This window comes from Anomaloglossus baeobatrachus, chromosome 4 (assembly GCF_048569485.1).
Source record: "Anomaloglossus baeobatrachus isolate aAnoBae1 chromosome 4, aAnoBae1.hap1, whole genome shotgun sequence".
NCBI classification, from domain to species: Eukaryota; Metazoa; Chordata; class Amphibia; order Anura; family Aromobatidae; genus Anomaloglossus; species Anomaloglossus baeobatrachus.
This window is the reverse complement of record NC_134356.1, coordinates 564,544,612-564,565,526: the sequence shown is the minus strand read 5'-3', so window position 1 is coordinate 564,565,526 and position 20,915 is coordinate 564,544,612. Positions and strand designations below refer to the sequence as shown.

Genomic DNA, 20,915 nt, shown 5'->3' with positions numbered 1-20,915 from the left:
TGCATTATTCATGGAGGAGTATGGGGCTGCATAATACAAAATGAAGGACACCTTATACATGGGCTAGGGGTGCATTATACATGGAGGAGTATGGGGCTGCATAATACAATATAAAGTTTATGGGGCTGCATTATAATACATATAGGACTATGGGGGGTACATTATAATATATGGAGGACTATGGAGCCTATCTTATACATGGACTATGGGGGTTCATTTTAAAACATGGAGGCCTATGTGTATAATATATGGAGTACTATGGGGTGAATTATAATACATGGAGAACTATGAGAAATTCATTATAATAATTGGAGGGCTATAAGGGCTACTTTATACATGGAGGACTATGGGGTTCATTATAATATATGGAGGACTATGGGGTGAATTATAATACATGGACAACTATGGGAAATGCATTATAATACATGAGGACTATGGAGGTGCATTCTAATATATGAAGGGTTATGTGGCACCCTTATACTATATGGAAGGCTATGTGGGGGCCATTACAGTATTTGGAGAACTATATACAAGGGGGACAAAGATACAAGCAGGGGATGGGAACATTTTGTGCTGAGAGAAAAAGTATCTTTCCCTCAGCACCCAGCTTTCCCATGCTCTGCTATACATCTTCTCTCAGCACCCAGCTTTCCCATGCTCTGATATACATCATGTCTCAGCACCCAGCTTTCCCATGCTCTGATATACATCATGTCTCAGCACCCAGCTTTCCCATGCTCTGATATGGGAAAGCTGGGTGCTGAGGGAAAGATGTATAGCAGAGCATGGGGAAGCTGGGTGCCGAGGACAAGATGGATATCAGAAAATAGGAAAGCTGTGTGCTGATAGAGGGATTTCAGATCATGGGAAACCTGGGTGCTGAGGGTAAGAGCCAAGTGTCAGCGTCATTATCCAGTAGCCCAAGTGTCAGTGTTATTATCCCATACCCCAAGTGTCGGTGAACGTGGAGAGGGAGGGGGGCCCAGGTCTGAACTTTGCACCGGGGCCCTTCAAACTCTAGGTACGCCACTGCATGTGTGGTCAATATAAAGGACTGGCACATGACTTATTCCCTCCAAAAACAATACTAAGGACCAGGGGGCATTCACTGTGAGTGGAAGAAAGACAATTCCAGCAGCTAAATAGGAAAGGGTTCTTTACAGTTAGAGCAGTAGTCAGACTGTGGAATAATCTACCACAAGAGGTAGTAATGGCTGACACGATAACAACTTTTAAAAAAGGGCTGGATGATTTCCTCAGTACACACAACATTTTCAGTTATAGATGATTTAGTGACAAAAATGTGGAAAGAGTTGAATATGACCTTTCAATTACTAATTATTTTTAAGATTTCTACTTGCTGGCAGTGACTACTATTGCAAGCAATTTTCTTAGCAGAATCCAGTTTTATTGAAGCTTGTCATGGATTATCCTTTTAAGGCCCCCTTCACATGTCCATGCGAAAAACATATCGGTATATAATATATTGCCATCCTATGTGATCAGGCACAAGCTGTACGGAGCAGTCAGTATATATCACACAGTGTTACACCCTGGGCGTTGATGCTATATAGTGAGGCCCATATGATCCTCTCTGACCCTGTGACGAGGACTCTCAGGAGCTGACTGGGGACTTTCTCACAGTCTCTGTCTGATCTCTGATTTGCTTCATACAAACAGGAAATGAACAGTTTTCCCAGACATGCCAGGATGCAAAATGCTATGCACGGTTGGGATACCACAGTCCATTGACGCTGATGAAAAGAAGGGCAGTGAGCCCCATAGGGGTGAATGGACCCCATGACGATCGGGAGGGTGCAAGGTTAGGAAAGGGTTAATAGGTTTGCATGGGATGGGGGATGTGTGGGAGTACAGGATTGGTAGTAGGGAGCTGTAAGGGGATTGGGGGGGAGCAAGGAAGGGGTGGGGTGTTGGGAGAGGTATAAGAGAGGGGGGTGTGCTGTTTACCTCCCCTTTCGTCGATTGATCTTTGTGTCCCAGGACGTAGTGCTGCTGCTGCTGCTTCCTGCCATGGCTGCCCTTGCTGAACTCCTGGAGATGGTGCGGGGGGCATCCGAGGTCATGGGAGTGGATGCCCTGAGGCAGCAGCTGGCAGCGGTCTGTGGGGCTGGAGCGGCGCCGCCTGCTGTTCCAGCGCCCGGGCCGTGGCTACGTGCTCGGCGGGCGCGACCGCCGGAGCGCTACTCCCCCAGCTGGAGGGGAAGAATCAGATCAAGGAGCCCCTGCGGGGACCCTCCGGAGCAGCGGCGGAGCCCTCCAACTAACCTAGGGGAGCAGCCGGCCACCGGGAGGAATCCGCGACGGAGATCCCGTGCGTCGGGGGTGGGCGGAGCCTCTGCGAGGCCCACTTCCGGTCCGCGGCCTGCGCAGTACCAGACCGGAGCATGGATGACGGCAGCCCCCAGTGATGTGCCGGCTGGGGGTGGCGCTCGGCGTGCCGGATTGCCAGAGGAGACTCCCTGCAGGCCGCAGGGGAGAACAACAGGACGGGGGACGGGAGCGGATGTGAGCGGCGAGGTCAGGAGATCGGAGGAGGGGTACGGTGGCCCGCAGGCACAGAGGAGATCGGTAGTCACGGTCCCCCCCGGCGAGGAGCGTGCTGGGGGTGGGTCCCGGCGAGGAGCAAGCTCGGCACGGCCTTCCGGCAGTCGGCAGGGAGGGAGCCCATTGAGGACGACAGGGGAAGGGGCGGCGCAGCAGGATATCACGATTACAGCGGGAAGAGACGGCGGCAGGGCGCCACGGCGGGAGAAAAGGAAGAGGTCAAGCAGGAGTCGCCCGGACGAGCGGGGTGCGGTGACCGTGGGGGTCGACGGCCGCCAGGTGCGGGCTGTCCCCTCGCTGGTCCCCCCTGAGGATTTCGGCAGCGCATCAGACTCCAGCGAGGAAGAAGGAGCAGCGGCAGGTCGGACGGAGCGGCAGCTGGAAGATCGTGGCACGGCTGTTCCGGCGTCGGCTCAACGGCAGCCTGGTGAGCAGACAACAGAAATGTTACATGCTGTGGGTAGCGCGGGCGAGGGCGGGGGTTCCGTCGCGGGACGCGTTGCGCTGGGGGCGAGTGCGGTCGGGCAGTCTGGTTTACCGGGTCCAGAGTTTTGGGGGCAGCTTTTGGGGGTGTTGCAGGGGTTGTCTGCGGAACGGGGTAGTCGGACTGGGCCTGGGGCTCCGGTGGGGGCGTGGGTGGGCCCCACGGAGGTGGTGCGGACAGAAGCGCCGGTGCGCGATGTTGCGGCGGGGGACACGACCTCGGCGGCAGGTACGGGACAGGAGGCTGGTGGGGCGGCTTCCGTGGGTGCGAGTAAGGAGGCGGAAAAGGAAAAAGAAAAGGAGGATGAGGTAGTGCGTTTGGATGATAGGGCACGGAGTGAAATTTATGTGTGCTTTGAAGGGCAGTTAGGGGTTCATTTGAAAAAGGAGGTGAGGGAAAAGATTTGGAAGGGGGAGTATGTGGAAATTTTTTCCCTGCTTCCCTTGGAAAAGTTTAATTTGGATAAGGTGAAACCCAGTGATACAAAAAAGGAGAAGGAGGATGAGGAAAAACGGCGGTATAGGTTGATCCCGAGGACGTTTACCAATTGGTTGCAGGCCTTTGCTATCTTAGCCAGTGTGATCGGGGAAAAGGAGCCGGAGCATTGTTCCGCCCTATTTGGATATATGGATGCGATAGGGGAAGCGTATAGAGTATACGGCGGTTTGGGGTGGTTGAGATATGATGAGCAGTTCCGGCAGCGGAAGGCTCTGCGGCCGGGAGTCCAGTGGGGCCACAAGGATATTTCTTTGTGGATGCGGTTAATGACGGCGCCGGCTCAGCCCTTTCGAGGGGGTGCCGGGAGCCCGGGTGCGAGTGGCGGGTCCTCGGCTGGACAGAAAAAGGGAGCTTGTTGGCAGTATAACGAGGGACAGTGTAAGTTCGGGGCCTCTTGTCGGTTCAGACACAAGTGTTCCGGATGTGGAGGGTCCCACCCTCTGGCCAGGTGCTTCAAGAAAGGCAAAGGAAAGGCGGGGGAGGGGTCTGGAAAAAGGGAGGACGCCAGTGAGGGTAGAGGCGATGCTTCCCTATTTAAGTAGATACCCGGATGGGCGGGCGGCGGAGTTGTTGGAACGTGGTTTTACAGAGGGCTTTCGGATTCCGTTTGAATCTGAGGCGCCGGTGTTTCGCCCGGGAAACTTGAGGTCCGCAAAAGAACATCCGGCGGTGGTGAAGGAAAAGCTGCAGAAGGAGGTGGAGTTGGGGAGGATGGCGGGCCCATTCCAGGACCCGCCATTCTCTAATTTACGGATTTCCCCCCTTGGGGTGGTACCTAAGAAGGAGCCGAACAAATTTCGGCTCATTCATCATTTATCTTATCCGGCGGGATTGTCGGTGAATGATGGGATATCACCGGAATTGTCGGCGGTATGTTATGTATCGTTCGATAGGGCCTTGGAGCTGGTAAGGGTAGCGGGGCGGGGGGCCCTGATGGCAAAGGCGGATGTGGAAGCAGCTTTTCGTTTACTCCCGGTGCATCCAGAGAGCTTTCATCTCTTAGGGTGTATGTGGGATGGTGAATACTATGTGGATCGTTGCCTGCCGATGGGCTGTTCCATTTCGTGTGCTTATTTTGAGGCATTCAGTACGTTTGTGGAATGGGTAGTCAAGGAGGTGGCAGGAGTCCATTCGGTGATTCACTATTTGGATGACTTCTTTTGCGTGGGTCCGGCGGGCTCTTCGGTTTGCTCCTTGTTGTTGTTTACGTTAGAGCGGATCGCGCGGAGCCTGGGTATTCCGTTGGCAAAAGACAAAACAGAAGGGCCGGTGACGGTATTATGTTTCTTAGGTATCGAAATTGATACACTGGCAATGGAATGCCGGTTGCCGGAGGGAAAGCTGTTGGATTTGAAGGCGTCGGTGCGGTTTTTGTCTCAGGCCAAGAAGGTGCGGTTGCGCGAGTTGCAGTCAGTGCTCGGAAAATTGAATTTCGCTTGTCGCATTATGCCGATGGGGCGGATATTTAATAGGAGACTGGCGAGCGCAACCGCAGGGGTAAAAGCTCCAAATCACTTTGTCAGAGTGACAAAAATGATGAAAGGGGATTTGTTGGTGTGGGAGGAGTTCTTGGACCGGTACAACGGTCGGACCCTTTGGATGAGCGAGGCGGTGTCCAATAGCCAGCTGGAATTGTACACGGATGCGGCTGGGGCGACAGGTTTTGGAGCAATTTTTCAAACGCGCTGGTGCGTGGGAAAGTGGCCGCGGCGGTGGGTGGAAGCAGGTTTGGTGAGGAATTTGGCGCTGTTGGAATTGTTTCCCATTATTGTGGCGGTGGAGTTGTGGGGCCCTGTTTTTGCTGGAAGAAGGGTTTGCATGCATTGTGACAACATGGCGGTGGTGCATTCCATCAACGCACTGTCGGCAAAATCCCCGCCGGTTGTGGGGTATTTAAGGCATCTAGTGTTGCGTTGTTTGGAGTTAAACATTTGCGTGGTGGCTCGGCATGTGCCTGGGATTCGCAACGAGGTGGCTGATGCGCTATCACGGTTTCAGTTTTGCAGGTTCAGGAAGCTGGTGCCGGAAGCGGACGCGGAGGGGGAACCTTGCCCGAACTGGCTGTGGGACCTGGCATCGGTGTAGCTTTTGAGGGAATTCGGAGATCGGTGTCTGAGGCTACTTGGTGCCGATATCAGGCGGTGTGGCAGGAATGGGCAGAGTTGGAAAGTAGGGAGTTCATGGAGTCGGATTACCAGGGTCGAGTGTTGGGGGTACTGATGTTAATAAGTGGGGATTTTTCGGAAGGCAGGTCTGTTTCGGTGATTGGTTGCAAGTTGGCGGCGTTGGCCTTTTTGTTCCAGATGCAAGGGGTTCGGGACGCGACTAAGGATTTTCTGGTGCGACAGGCGATGAAGGGTTTTCGAAAAGGGGCTCAGTCGCGTGACTGTAGGCGGCCGGTGTCATTGCCATTGTTGGTGCGTTTGGTGGGGTGTTTAGGGGAGTTGTGTTCGTCTCCTTATGAGCGGGTGTTGTTCTCGGTAGCTTTTGTACTGGCGTTTTTTGGGGCCTTTCGTATTGGCGAATTGGTCAGCCCGACTAAGCAAGCGATGGGTGGTTTGCTGTTGGGTGATGTGATGCTGGGGGAGGATAGAGTGGAATGTCGGCTTCGTTTTTCTAAGACGGATCAGAGGGGCCGGGGGCGCTTAGTAGTGTTGTACGCTTTACCGGGGCACCAGTTGTGCCCAGTGTTACATGTGTCAGAGTTTTTAAAGGTGCGCGGCGGTTACCCTGGTGTTTTTCTTAGGCATACGGACGGATTGGCTTTGTCGCGGTATCAATTCAATGCGGTGCTGAAGATGGCTCTAGCAAGGGTGGGGGAGGAGCCACGTGAGTACGGGTCTCACTCCTTCCGGATTGGGGCGGCAACGGAGGCCGCCAGGTGGGGTTTGAGTGAGGATTGTATCCGGCGGATTGGGAGGTGGGAGTCTTCCAGGTTCCGTTTGTACATTAGGCCTCACTTGGTCAGGTGATGGTCAGGGGTGGGGGATTCAAGGTTGGTGTTAGATGCCGGTTTGTGGGCAATTTCTTGTGCTGTTGCTGTTTTTATTCGTGGTCTTTGTATTTTATAGGTCCATGCCTTGTGTGGATCCTCGGGCACTCCTATGTGTATTGGGGAGCGTTACGGGCGGATGTGCGGCGTGACGGTCGGCAGCTCGGAGTGTCGGTGTCGGAAGCTCGAGTAAAGTGGCTCGGAATTCGGGGCATGACCTGGGGTAGGGTGCGCCCTGAGGTGGCTTATTATAGCCGTATGGATCGTGTCCCTGATGTGTTAATTTTGCATGTGGGAGGGAACGACTTGGGAGTAAGGTCGGCGAGGGAATTGAAAAGGGATATAAAGCTGGACCTGTTACATTTGTGGAGGGCGTTCCCGGGCATAGTTATCGTTTGGTCGGACATTATAGCTCGGACGCAGTGGCGTTTTGGGAGGTCGGTGGACCGTATTAATAGGGCTCGGAGCAAGCTGAACCGGGCTATTGGCAGGTTTGTGGCGAGAAATGGTGGGTTGGTGGTGCGGCATAGAGAATTGGAGGAGTCCACGGAGCAGTATCTAAGGAGAGATGGGGTTCACCTGACTGATGTGGGTCTGGATTTATGGATGTTGGGTTTGAGGGATGGCCTAGAGCAAGCACTGGGGGTGTGGGGGGCCCGGGCCAAGTAAGGGTGTCACTTGGCCGGCCTGTGGCGGGGTGATAGGTCCGTCTGAGAGGTTGGGAGTACCGACAGTCGGCTTGTTGGTACGAAGTCGCTCAAGGGGAGTGGCTTCGGAGTGGATGGGAACTTGTGGGCGGAGGTCCCGCAGGTTCTGGGTAGGGGTAATTAACGATGGAACGTTGTTACCCCTCACCTCGGGCCGGGTGGTCACGGCCGAGGTGGTCCTCTGGGCCGGTTTGGAGGTTACGGCCGGGGGGTTAGGAATGATGGTTTGCCTCTCGGACGGATCTATCGGTGTTTCTGGTTATACGGGTATATATGTATAAGGTTAAGTTTAACAATTGAGTGGCATGTTGGGCCACAAGTTTGGTATACATATATGCGGTAAAATAAAACTGTGGCCATTCCTGCAATAAAGTCGTGGTTCTCGTCTTCATTTAGGTAGATATGGTACGGGGGGTGTGTTTTACAGGATAACCTGCTTATCCCTTATAGATGCGTCAAGAAGGGCAGTGAGCCCCATAGGGGTGAATGGACCCCATGACGATCGGGAGGGTGCAAGGTTAGGAAAGGGTTAATAGGTTTGCATGGGATGGGGGATGTGTGGGAGTACAGGATTGGTAGTAGGGAGCTGTAAGGGGATTGGGGGGGAGCAAGGAAGGGGTGGGGTGTTGGGAGAGGTATAAGAGAGGGGGGTGTGCTGTTTACCTCCCCTTTCGTCGATTGATCTTTGTGTCCCACCCGCCCGCCCTGATATATAATTATATGTATATGTTAAAAAAAAAAAAAAAAAAAATAAAAAAATAAAAAGGTGAAAAGGTGATGGTTTTAAAAAAAAAAAAAAAAAAAGAACTTTAAAAAAAAAAAAAAAAAAAGAGGAATAAAGGAGAATACAAGGTTGAGTTGCTAATTTATTGTTGTCACAGCGGGGTGATAGGTCCGTCTGAGAGGTTGGGAGTACCGACAGTCGGCTTGTTGGTACGAAGTCGCTCAAGGGGAGTGGCTTCGGAGTGGATGGGAACTTGTGGGCGGAGGTCCCGCAGGTTCTGGGTAGGGGTAATTAACGATGGAACGTTGTTACCCCTCACCTCGGGCCGGGTGGTCACGGCCGAGGTGGTCCTCTGGGCCGGTTTGGAGGTTACGGCCGGGGGGTTAGGAATGATGGTTTGCCTCTCGGACGGATCTATCGGTGTTTCTGGTTATACGGGTATATATGTATAAGGTTAAGTTTAACAATTGAGTGGCATGTTGGGCCACAAGTTTGGTATACATATATGCGGTAAAATAAAACTGTGGCCATTCCTGCAATAAAGTCGTGGTTCTCGTCTTCATTTAGGTAGATATGGTACGGGGGGTGTGTTTTACAGGATAACCTGCTTATCCCTTATAGATGCGTCAAGAAAAATGATTATTATCTCAGAGTCCAATTTATTCTATATAGGTTTTAATATTTTCCCATCTTTTTAAGGTCTATCTGCATATTCCTATATTATTCAAGGAAGGATTTTTCCTGCAGCATTAAGTTATCCATCTTATGGATGAAAGGGCTTATTAAAATAATTATTAAAGGAGTTGACAAGATAAAAAAAATAAATATGTGCCGCCCCACCAGCAGTCGAACTGCTCGGATCCGGGGTTGCTGTGGCTCGAGGGTCTCCGGTAAAGGGGAGTACCGCCACTGCCGAAGGGAGTACTGGGGCAGATGGTGTGTGGCAGCCAGGTGTCAGTCCCTCCACAGGTAGGGAAGGCCCCGGATAGTGGGGATTTGGTGAACGGGTGGCTTGGCCTTGGGAAGCAGGGTGCAGGGGTCAGATTACTGACTGCGGTGGTCGTGGTGCTGGACCAGGTGGAATAAGCAGACACTCACACAGATGGTAAACCAAAGTCTCTAGGCACCGCAGTCTCTACGGGGGGAGCCTGACCAGGTCCCGCTCCCACCAGTGCCACTTGGTAAGTTTGGAGCCCCGCCTCCGTGCACAAATTGATTGACAGTTGTGGCCCCTTGGCTTGAAGCTTTCGGGGCCCCACTACCCATGTGTATGGAAGCTGTGCTCTTGGTGGCTGGCACTTGTGATTTCAGTGGGTTGTGTATTTTGGAGAAGCCTATCACCCGCGTTGTGCTGATGCCTCCAATTTCTGAGCTCTTGGGGAAAGTTCATAAAGAGACTATCCTCCACAGGTTAATTACCAAGGCGCTTGAAGTTCTTCCCCGATCTAGGGTCCTGTACCCCGCCATGCTCGGTACCGGTAAGGTGGCTGGGCTTTCTGGTGCAAACAGTCCTCCTAGACTGCGTCTGTTACACTCCTCTCCAGTGTTCCCCTGCTCCTCACTCTTTGAGGACTAACTCTCAACTCCTTGTCTCCCCTCCCACCAGTCTGCCTGACCCCTAGGTGGACGGCTGTGCTCCAACTTCACCAAGCCACTGGTGTGTCTGTCCAGCCCTGGTGTGAGTTGTGGTTGGGATTTGTAGTGCGGATGTCAGTGACACTGTTGATGGGAACCTGGAACCATGGGGGGTAGGCCCTGCATCCTGGGGTACAGGATGCAGTTCCCTGTAGCACCCTGATGTAGTCAGGGGCGCTACAAATATGCTTAAAAGGAAGTTGTATTAAATTATATAAGTTATATAACTTATTATGCTGCGATCATGACAGGTGCCCTGACAGGTTCACCAGCTCCACTTCCAGCTAGTGGTAACATGCCATCAGTGCTGTGTGAAGGTAATGGCTGATCATTTTAATAGCTAAAGCTGGGTTCACACTAAGCGACAGCGACAACGACGTCGCTGTTACGTCACCATTTTCTGTGACGTAACAGCGACCTTGTAAGTCGCTGTTATGATCGCTGCTTAGCTGTCAAACACAGCGACGCAGCAGCGATCATAACGTCGCTGTGCTACATGTGCAGAGAGCAGGGAGCCGCGCTTAGCGCTGGCTCCTTGCTCTCCTAGGTACAGTACACATCGGGTTAATTAACCCGATGTGTACTGCAGCTACATGTGCACAGAGCAGGAGCCGGCACTGGCAGCGAGGGCGGAGGCTGGTAACGAAGGTAAATATCGGGTAACCAGGGAAAGGTCTTCCCTTGGTTACCCGATGTTTACGCTGGTTACAGCTTACCGCAGCTGCCAGACGCCGGCTCCTGCTCCCTGCTCGCTTCATTTCGTCGCTCTCTCGCTGTCATACACAGCGATGTGTGTGTCACAGCGGGAGAGTGACGACCAAAAAATGAAGCTGGACATTCAGCAACGACCGGCGACCTCACAGCAGGGGCCAGGTCGTTGCTGGATGTCACACACAGCGACAGCGACGGGACGTCGCTGCAACGTCACAGAAAATGGTGACGTAGCAGTGACGTCGTTGTCGTTGTCGCTGTGTGTGACACCAGCTTAAGCGACCACCCTTATCTCTCACAGCTGGCTTAGCTATTGAAATGAGCGGTCAGCCAGCCCCGTTCACACACAGCACTGATCAAATACTGGCACAGGGCCAGAGAATGTTGAACCTGGAACCACCACCAAAACCCAATGATTTAGGCCCCTGGCACAATCACAGCAACACAGTATAAGGCTGGAGTCACTTGCATGTGACTCGCGCTAGGATCTCATTGCATTGCTGAGATTGGCTGCCAGTTCTCCTGACAGGAGCGTGTCATCTGCATAGAAATACATCAAGCTGACCCACTCCTGTCAGGAGAGCCGGCGGCCGGTCCGAGCGATGAGATGCGATCCTTATGCAAGTCACACGCAATTGTGACTCCAGCCTAAAGGCCCCGTTACACGCAACGACGTATCTAACGATATATATCCGTGACGCACATCTGACATCGTTAGCGACGGCGTTGCGTGTGACACCAACGAGCGACCGTTAACGATGGAAAATACTCACCAAATCGTGCATCGTTGACACGTCGTTCCTTTTAAAAAAATCATTGATTGTTGAGGACGCAGGTATTTTGTTGATCCCGAGGCAGCACACATCGCTCTGTGTGACACCTCGGGAACGACGAACTACAGCTTACCTGCGGCCGCCGGCAATGAGGAAGGAAGGAGGTGGGCGGGATGTTACGGCCGCTCATCTCCTCCCCTCCGCTTCTATTGGGCTGCTGCTTAGTGACGCCGCTGTGACGCCGCACGAACCGCCCCCATAGAAAGGAGGCAGTTCGCCGGCCACAGCGACGTCGCTAGGCAGGTAAGTCCGTGTGATGGCTCCTAACGATACTGTGCGCCACGGGCAGCGATTTGCCCGTGACGCACAATCGACAGGGGTGGGTATGCTCGTTAGCAATATCGCAAGCGATATCGCTGCGTGTAAAGCCCCCTTTAGGCTAAGTTCACACGAGAGATAATAAATTGTTTGATTTTTATACAGAAAATACAGATGATTTTTCATCTGTATTGCATCAATTTTGATACATCAGCACTGAATAAAATTTATAAGACTAAATACGGTTTCCTATTGTAATAAAAGCAATGTATCTATAAAAAGCAAATGCTTTATAATTGATATGTAAGGGATGCATTTTTTTTGCACAGCCATAGACTTGAATAATCGAGTCTGATCCAAAACATGGAAGAGAATAGTGCTAGCTGATTTTTTTTCATGACGACATTGTGTAAAAACTGGTCTTCTCACGCTACTGTGTGACCCATTTGCTATGACCTGCGGTGACATCATGAGGTGAGCACAGCTCACTGCCAGCGGCTGTTTTCACACAGCACAGCGTGAGAGCCGGCAGCGGCTGCTGTCCCAGCCTATGAAGTTTGTTCTAGGAGTGTTCTTCATAGGCTGAAACTGTGAGTCTGGCAACATGGTGGGACCTCCATGCGGATTACGGCGGACCTGATTTGGATTAGGATGGGGAATAAATTGATAAATGATGGTGTCTCTTGTCTTCATTTCTTTACTAATTCTCTGTTTTTACGTCTTTCAGGGGCACTTTTGTGGGATCTCCTTGTGGATTACAGAGGAACTTAAAAGCTTTTTATTTTTTATAATAAGTTGGTGAATGAGGGCTTTTGTCAGGGGGTGTTTTCATAAATAAATAAAATAATTATTTTTGTGTTTTTTTTCTATTGATCTATAATAACTGCTACCCTAAAATAACGGATTGCACACCAATGACAGCAGAATTCAAATGGAGCAGCCGCCAGAGCGTGGGCACACCGGCCACCAGTGGCACTCCACAAAGCATTTATAGGGCACCAATGGGATACCATGGCAGCTGGAGGCTTTCTGAATCCTCCCGTCGCTGCCATCGTGGAACTGCTGTGTAGCCCAGACACTGATTAGCTCTTTAGGAGGCTATGGCTTTTTCTGGAATGAACTGCATATTCAAATACCCTATGGGGAACTAAATAAAAAAACTAAAAAATGAAGAAAAAAAAGTTAAAAATAAAAGAATATTAATTTATCTTTTTTTATATATATATATATATATATATATATATATATATATTTTTTTTTTTTTTTTGCTTTCATTTTTCATTTTTTTCTCATGTTATTATACAGTATATACTCAAATGGGCCCATTTTTTCATACAAAAAGGAAAGAAAAAAAAATCCTTTCTTTTTTTTAACACTGAGTCCATAAAAAAAGTCCAACCTATCAAAATATAAAATGAATTAACCCTTATGGTAAACACTGTATAAAGAAAAAAAATCTAAACACCAGGATTGTGTTTTTTGGTCACCACACCTCTTTAAAAAAATGCAATAAAAAGTGATCTGAACCCCAAATTGTAATCAAAAACATTGTCTTATTATTCAAAAAACAAGCCCTCACTTAGCTCCATAAATGGAGAAATAAAATTGTTATATGACCCAGAGAAATAGGCCACACAAAGCAAAAAAAAAATGTACAAAAGTCTGATTTTTTTTTCAGTACTTAAATAGAAAAAAATCAATACAAGAGCAGTATCACTGTAATCACACTGACCGGGAAAATCATGATTTCAGATCATTTTCAATGAACAATCTCCCCCAAAAACCAAAGGCAAAATTGCATTTTTTTCACTATTGCATTACATGTGTAATTTTTTTATTCCCATGTTTCAGTATATTGTATGGCAAAATGAATCGACTAATTCAAAACCATGTCGATGGATAAATAAAAACGTTACGGCTCTTGGAAGAAGGATAGAAGACATTCAAAGTGCAAAAATGGAAAATTCCTTGGTCTTTAAAAGGGTTAAAATACATCAGCAAATGAAAAGAAATTTCCAACCAAAGGAGAAATGAAGTGACGGAGGATAAAGAATAAGCAAAAAGATATATACGGTAGATGGACGGACGGATGCTCAGCCATACGTCATTTTTCTACTTTCTGCACATGTAACCCACCACTATAATGTACAGAGGCTGCTCAGACAAATCCTGTTTGGCCCTTCCACCACACATTATTGTAACTACCTTTATCTCAGAATTCTGGAATATTTCCATTGCTTCTTCCACTTGTGCTTCCTCATACCCCAGTTTACAGAGGCGATCTGTGGCTCCGAGGTAACTCAGAACCTATTGAAGCAAAAAATATGAAGATCAATTATTCACTGGGTACCTGCTTTTATCCAATACTCCAAAAAAATGTACCATGCATAGTAGTTTAACTGGCTTCCTATGAGATTTGCCCTTGTGTGTTTTTAAGATGGGTAAATTAGACTAAAGCCGGAGTGACTCCTTCATGATTTATGCAAGGATCGCATCTCATCACCTGGCTCCGGACAGGAGTGTGCAGCTGCACAGAGATACAATGGAGTGGAGCAGGCCATACCTGGTGATGCAAATCGATCCTTCTTTTTCTCCGCCGCTGCAGACCTGCGGAGCCATCTTGTGACTGGCTGGAAATCAGAAGTTATGTCACAAGCTCCTAATGTATCTCTAAGGCCTAAGACACACAGCGTGAAAATAGGAGCGAGTGGGACGTGATAAAACATCGCATTCCACTCGGACCAATATTAGCCTAAAGTGCCAGCACCCATGAGCGATTATTTTCTCAGACCTAATCGGACCGGGAAAACAATCGCGCAATGCTGTGACTGTAATGCGATCCAGGTTTCTCTCGCACCCATTCAAGTCTATGGGGCGAGAAAAAAATTGCACTGCACTCGCAGTACACCGGTGTACCGCGAGTGCAGAGCGAGAATGGCAATCGCCGGCAACGGAGGAGAGAGGGAGATAAATCCCTCCCTTCCCTCCTCCGCACGTGCCCGCCCCTCCTCAGAGTCGGCCCACCCCCCCGCAGCTGTGGTCCGATTGCGTTTCTTGTTTGGCTTTTTATCCTGTCATGTAGCTAGGCTAGTTAAAGCACCACTCCAGCATGGATTGGTGCTTTAAATCTATGTCCCCTGACCCCTGTAATATACTCACCTTCAGGCAGCTTCATATTTTTCCAGCGTTGCTCTGGTCGGTCTCCTGTTATTTGTGACCTGCCAGCAGCTCCAGTGTTTGGAGTGTGCCCGAAATCAGAACTCAGTGCATCTCTATGAGAACCTCATTCCGGCTTTCATAAAGCACATTGAGCTCGTTACATAAATTCTCACTTACCGCCAGTCAGAAATTGCAGTCACAAAATGGCGCTGCAGGAAAGGAGCAGTGTCAGTAAAAGGTGAAACCGCTGGATGGTCAGTATATGACAAAGAACAGGGGATTTAGATTTAAAGAGCCACTCCAACGCTGAAGAAAAATCAAAACACTGGTGTGATGCTTTAAAGGGCCGATATTGACTTTTAGGATTGCTACATCCAACCGGTGGTGCAGAGTTGAACTCATCTTCCTCTCTGAAGAGGCTACTTGCATATCACAACCATTGAGAAACAGACCACCGGTATAGAAAGATGCAATTGTGAGAACTTTTTTTGAAGGCAGCTCCATTTACAGTCATTAATTCAGATCTTGGAGGATGCACATAAAGGTCTTCCAGGTCCTGCACATATATGGTCAGAAGAGCATTGCAAAATAAAGAAAAGGTTTAATTGTCAGTAAACCTTGCCAATTACCTGTTCCAGGGTTTGCCCTCCCATTTTCTGCATTGCGATCAAGGCTCTGCGAAGTGGGTACCCCATAGACGTCACCCCCTCAATTGTATCACGCTCTTCTTGGCTAAGAGCTAAGAAGACATCACCTGAGCTGTCAGAATGTTTCTTTCTCATAGGTGGGAGGCAGGAGTACGGATTCAGAGACTGAAGATAAAAAACAAAGAAAATCTGCAAATTACAAAACGGTTCTGTACTTGGAGGTTTCTAACTTGTAAGCATAAAATAATGAGATATCTTTAAACTGGCTGGCACAATATGAAGCCTTAGCACTTATCCACAGGATAGGTGGAGTAAAGACAAAATCCCTTTCGGCGCTTCCGGAGGATAATTGGATTATCAGTGCAAGTTTGCAAAAACTTCAAGAACAAGGGTTTATTAAGGGTTCAATAAAAAACGGACAATTACGGACAACGCGTTTCAGCTAACAAAAGCCTTCATCAGGTGTAGTTTATAGGAGACAATGAAACCCGAAGTGTGTTCCTTATGAGCGTCAGTGTATACAGCACTGCTGCTTAGCAGCGCTACACACTGAACACCGGTACCAGGAGCCGCGTCAATGAGGCCAGTCTGCTGCCCCGCCCCGGCACGCCCCACATAACATGTTCTGCCAGGGGCGAGTCAGTGAGGAGAGCCTGCCGCCCCACCCCGTCAAGTACATACCATGCTGTGCTGGAGGGCCGCGTCACTAAGACCCGCCCGATGCCCCGCCCCATCCCATGCAACAGGTACCATGCTGTGCTGTGGAGGGCTGCGTCACAAAGACCCGCCCGATGCCCCGCCCCATCCTGCATAATGTTCTCTGCCGGGAGCTGCGAGCTGTCACGGCTATGGCAGAGAACATTATCAATCCACACAGAGCGTGCTCTGACCAGGCGCAGGGCCGCAGAGCTAGCTGTCAGCGGCGCCGCGGACCGGCTGAAAACCCCCAATGGCCCGGTCCTGGTCCGCGGACCGGCGGTTGGGGACCTCTGGTCTATGTGATATACAGATAGCCAAGAACAGGTTTTAGCTGTTCCATTAGTTTCATAGACAATAAATTAAGTAAAAGTGCACATCTGTGACCATCGCTGCCTATAAATGGGGAATTTCTGAGCCCTGTCTTCAAGATCGGAGGTGGTACCAGCAGTAAGAACTCTAGCAATTAAATAGTAGATAAGTTGTTATAGTGGTCCAACTCCTTTAACGTTTAAGGCCCTGTCACACACAGAGATAAATCTGCGGCAGATCTGTGGTTGCAGTGAATTTGTGGACAATCAGTGCCAGGTTTGTGGCTGTGTACAAATGGAAAAATATGTCCATGATTTCACTACAACCACAGATCTGCCAAAGATTTATCTCTGGGTGTGACGGGGCCTTTAGGATTAACAACTCTTTAGGTATGGATCTGTATTGTATGAGGTAGTTTTATACAGAGATTGTTTTCTTATAGATTGAAGAAGAGTTTCTGCTGGTATATGAAGGCTATGTGGCACCACAACCCCTACATTCACCTGGTCGACTCATTTGTGCTGGTATATGAAGGATAAGTGGCACCACAGCCCCTGCATTCACCTGATCAACTCAACAGACACAAGCCAAACACTAATTTATCAAATCAATTATCAATGAACCAAATGTATAGTGTGATGATCATTTTGCTTAGCTAGCTGTTAAAATTAGTAAATAAGGTTAACATAGGCGTATATTTTACCATATGGGTGGGTTGGTGGCAGCGTATTGGAGGAATGCTGCCAGCACTGTAAGGTCTTTTGGAGCAGCAGCAGCAGTTAGAACATGTAGGGGGCACTGGGCTCAAAATGTGTCCACAGCAGTTGCTCCTGTGGGGCTGACCTTGGGGGTTGCCTCTGGACTCCAAATTTCCTTTTTGTGGGTGTACTAGAGATGCAATTCTTTTATTTGCAGACTCCAACTCATTCTTAGACAAATGTGTTGGAGTAACTGACTTTCTCCTTTTCAGGTGGGATGAAGGTGATTCAGGATGAGAACAGCGACATGTGGGGGGTGGGCTTGGCACAAACGGAGCAGTTCGTGGTCTGTTAGGCCACTGTGGCTGTGGGCTCTTACTCAGACGCATCCTTGCTTCCCTTTGTCGAGCTTCCTTTTCACTTTCCCCCGATGAAGAGTACTCATCATCCTCAGAGTATCCATCTTCCTCAAAAATGTTCTCCTTTTTCTCCATGTTTTCTGCTCCACCCCAGCTATTTCGCGATCGACTGGAATGAACATCTGATGAGCTCAAACTTCTACACCTTCTCATGGGTAAAGAAGGCCGCTGGGGACTGTTTCGCCTGTGTGAGCAAAAGCCCTTCCGTTCATGTATCATCCAGTGTGGAGGAGCAGTGGGTCTGACATCATACACAGGTGCTTTTCGACTGTACATTTCTTCAACCCAGTCTAGGATCTTTCTCTCTATGGAGAAATCATGCTGTTGATAAAGAAAAGTATGTTTACCGCTGATCTAAGGGTGAAAAAATAAATTCAACACATGGCCATGTCACTGCCAGACCTCATATACTGTACATCAGTATGTTCTCAGACTCCACTGAAAATGGAGGCTCAGTCATAATGACAACAATCTATTGTCTATTGCGTCAGCTATCGATGGCTAAATTTAGTGATTTCCAAAGTGCTTATTTCCTCCTGGGAGCCACCGGCTTTCAGTCATGGGGTGTGCATGGGGCGGCTATTCATAGCACCATTCATAGCACCATTCCCACTACACTGTGAGCAGTGGCTCTAACCACTCTCTGGCACTTTCATTGACAGATCACTCTGCAGTGCATCCATCCAGAGCAGACTTTCAGTCAAAGTGTTGGGTCTGCTTAGGGCCACCACTCACACTATAGTGAACAGTGCTGTGAGCGGTGGCTGTAACCACTCCCAGAAGGAAATAAGTTTCAGTAAGGCCCTCTTCACACGTCCATATAAAAACACATACACTGTCTATTTTGACCATCCATTTTTATTATTACCCATCCGTTTCTAGTTTTTTAAAACATGTACCATCGATATGTCATCCTTGTTTTTCTATATGAATCTAGAAAATTAAATTCCAAACTTTCTCCTATACTTTCAATGTTAATCATGTACATCACACAGATGGCACACGGAAGCTACCGGCTCTTGTGGGCCGTGCTGCTGGAAAAAATGGACATGTCTTTGTGTGAAAACAAGGACATGTGAGCAATACCATTGGTTACATAGTTACATAGTTACTAAGGTTGAAAAAAGACCTAGGTCCATCTAGTTCAACCTTCCTCCACCAGTTCTACATTTGGTCACTAAGTCATTTATAACCAACAATGTTGTGTGTACTGAGGAAATCATCCATCCCTTTTTTAAAAGCTGTTATAGTATCTGCCATTACTACCTCTTGTGGTAGGGCATTCCACAGTCTGACTGCTCTAACTGTAAAGAACACTTTCCGATTTAGCTGTCGGAATCGCTTTTCTTCCACTCGCAGTGAGTGCCCCCTGGTCCTTAGTATTGTCTTCGGAAGAAATAAGTCATGTGCCAGTCCTTTATATTGACCACACATGTATTTATACATATAAATGAGATCTCCTCTGAGACGTCTTTTTTCTAAGCTAAACATATCTAACTTTTTCAATCTGCCATCATATGGGAGGCCTCCATTCCTTGTAATAGTCTAGTTGCCTGCCTTTGAACTGACTCTAACTTCTGAATGTCCTTTTTAAAATGTGGAGTCCAAAACTGGATCCCATATTCCAGATGTGGCCTTACAAGAGATTTATAGAGGGGTTATAATGGGTATGTGTGGCATCCGTGATAAAAAAATATCAAACGTACGGATGCCATACATACCGGAAACATGGACGTGTGAAGGGGGCCAAGGTGGCCAGGCAACATTGTAGCTCTATTATCAGATTAGCTGGTCAGACACATCAGAGATCTGTTAGATGAACCTTGGTCAGCAGACAGCTATCTCTCCTGGCTCTTTCATAAACATGAGGGCTCGGCTTGGCTGGCAATCAATGTGTTTTCAACAAGGAGAGAGGAGAAAGCTGCTGGCAGACACCTTTGGCAGTGACTTATCTTCCCAATTAAATTTCAAGTGTCCGATCCTTCTTTCTCCTGACAACATATCTTGGATGAGAGTTTGCTCAACCCGATACACATTTTCCTCACCTTGATAAAAAACACACTGGTATTCAAACTGGTCATCTAAGGTCAGTAGGATCTCAAGAATACTCCTATTTTATGGCTCTGTACAAAGTCCAAAGTGTATGGAGCCATAATTTGGTGTACATAGAAGTGTATGGGTCATACTGTTAAATCATATACAGTATTTTCTTTAAGTCTCAGATTCTATTAAAAATATGTCATGATCAATCATAGCTTTTTCCTTAGAGGAATTACTCCATAATACAGCATCATGCGCAAGATACCTAGAAGATATTGCCTTTTTGGTCAAATATATTTAAAGAGAATCTGTCAGCAGGTTTCTGCAATGTAATCTGAAGACAGCATGCTGTAAGAGTTGAAACAGAGAATTCAGCCCTGAGTCTCCTATTTCAAAGTCTGTTTTTGTTTACCTGCAATGTTAGTTTAAGCCTCTTATCATTATCATTAGTGGGTCTCAACAGCACATGAGCTGTAGTCCGACTCCAACCCCTTCTGTGATTAGCAACTTCTGTCTATGGAAATGTACATTGAAAGCCTGGTGTGGGCGGGGGCAGCTCTCTCAGCACTGGTACATGCAAAATCTAATATATTGGCTTGTGTCAAAATGGCTGCTCACCGTAATCTAAGTGATACATTGTTGAACTCAGATCATCTTTGCCTACATCATGCTGCTCTCAGATGAGGTAGCAAAAACCTACTGACAAATTCCCTTTAAGCAAATCAATAAATATAATAATATTAATAAAAGTGATTTAAAGGGACTCTCAGCACAAAGCGACCAAGTACAGGCGCTTGGTGTATCATAGTGTGATAGTGTGACTAAACATTTAAGTGCACCTTCCCACCTGTTTTCTTCTATCTGTCTTCGCCCTTCTCTGTTCTATAAAGCAAGAACTGTCATTGAAGGGGGGGAGGAGAGGGATAACAAGCATGTGGGGAGGTGCATTAAATACTTGGCCACGCCTTGATGTAACGAGGACCTCTGCTTGGTTCGAACAGTCATTCAAGGTTGACAGAGTCCCTTTAAATACGTATATAGTATAGTCAGTCTACGCAGGTCATAGTAGCTGAACTCCATGACTCACCACAGTACACATTAACGTATCGCTGCAGTCTGGAACATTAATATTTGAGAGGTTGGCTATATTTTCTTCAGGAGAGGGAACAAGGGTGAATCCATCATACAATTTAACTGGGACGTCATCCAGAATATTCATTCCCGTGGAGTCTCAATGTACGTGAAGCCTAGACAATGAGAACCGCAGCTTAGAATGGCAGACAATAAACTTAATTTGATGGGTAACGATTACCATATGATTTTTAGCATAGAATACCCCATAATGACAAGTTAAGTAAAGGACAACTGCACATAAGGGAAGCAATGAAATAGCAATACCACATTAAAATACATGCTGCTCTATCAAACCAAGAGACTAGACTATGCTGAGAATTGACAAGCACTTCTTCAACATTGAGTGATGATGAGATCTGACAGCCCCATCACCTCTAACCCTTACAGCCTTGGAATAACATGG

At 48.2% G+C, this 20,915-nt stretch overlaps 1 protein-coding gene across 1 annotated transcript in view; it reads right to left on the bottom strand.

Annotated features, from left to right (window-relative positions):
* UBAP1L (ubiquitin associated protein 1 like) overlaps positions 1-20,617 on the bottom strand; it is a 31,249-nt gene extending 10,632 nt beyond the window's left edge. Inside the window, exons 1-4 of the mRNA XM_075342850.1 lie at positions 20,466-20,617; positions 16,925-17,659; positions 15,196-15,378; positions 13,613-13,714 (exon numbers count right to left, since the gene is read on the bottom strand). Coding sequence (XP_075198965.1) covers positions 13,613-13,714; positions 15,196-15,378; positions 16,925-17,659; positions 20,466-20,597 — 1,152 coding nt within the window. The 5' untranslated portion in view covers positions 20,598-20,617. The remainder of the gene's footprint in view (positions 1-13,612; positions 13,715-15,195; positions 15,379-16,924; positions 17,660-20,465) is intronic.
* Positions 20,618-20,915: the final 298 nt, after the last annotated feature.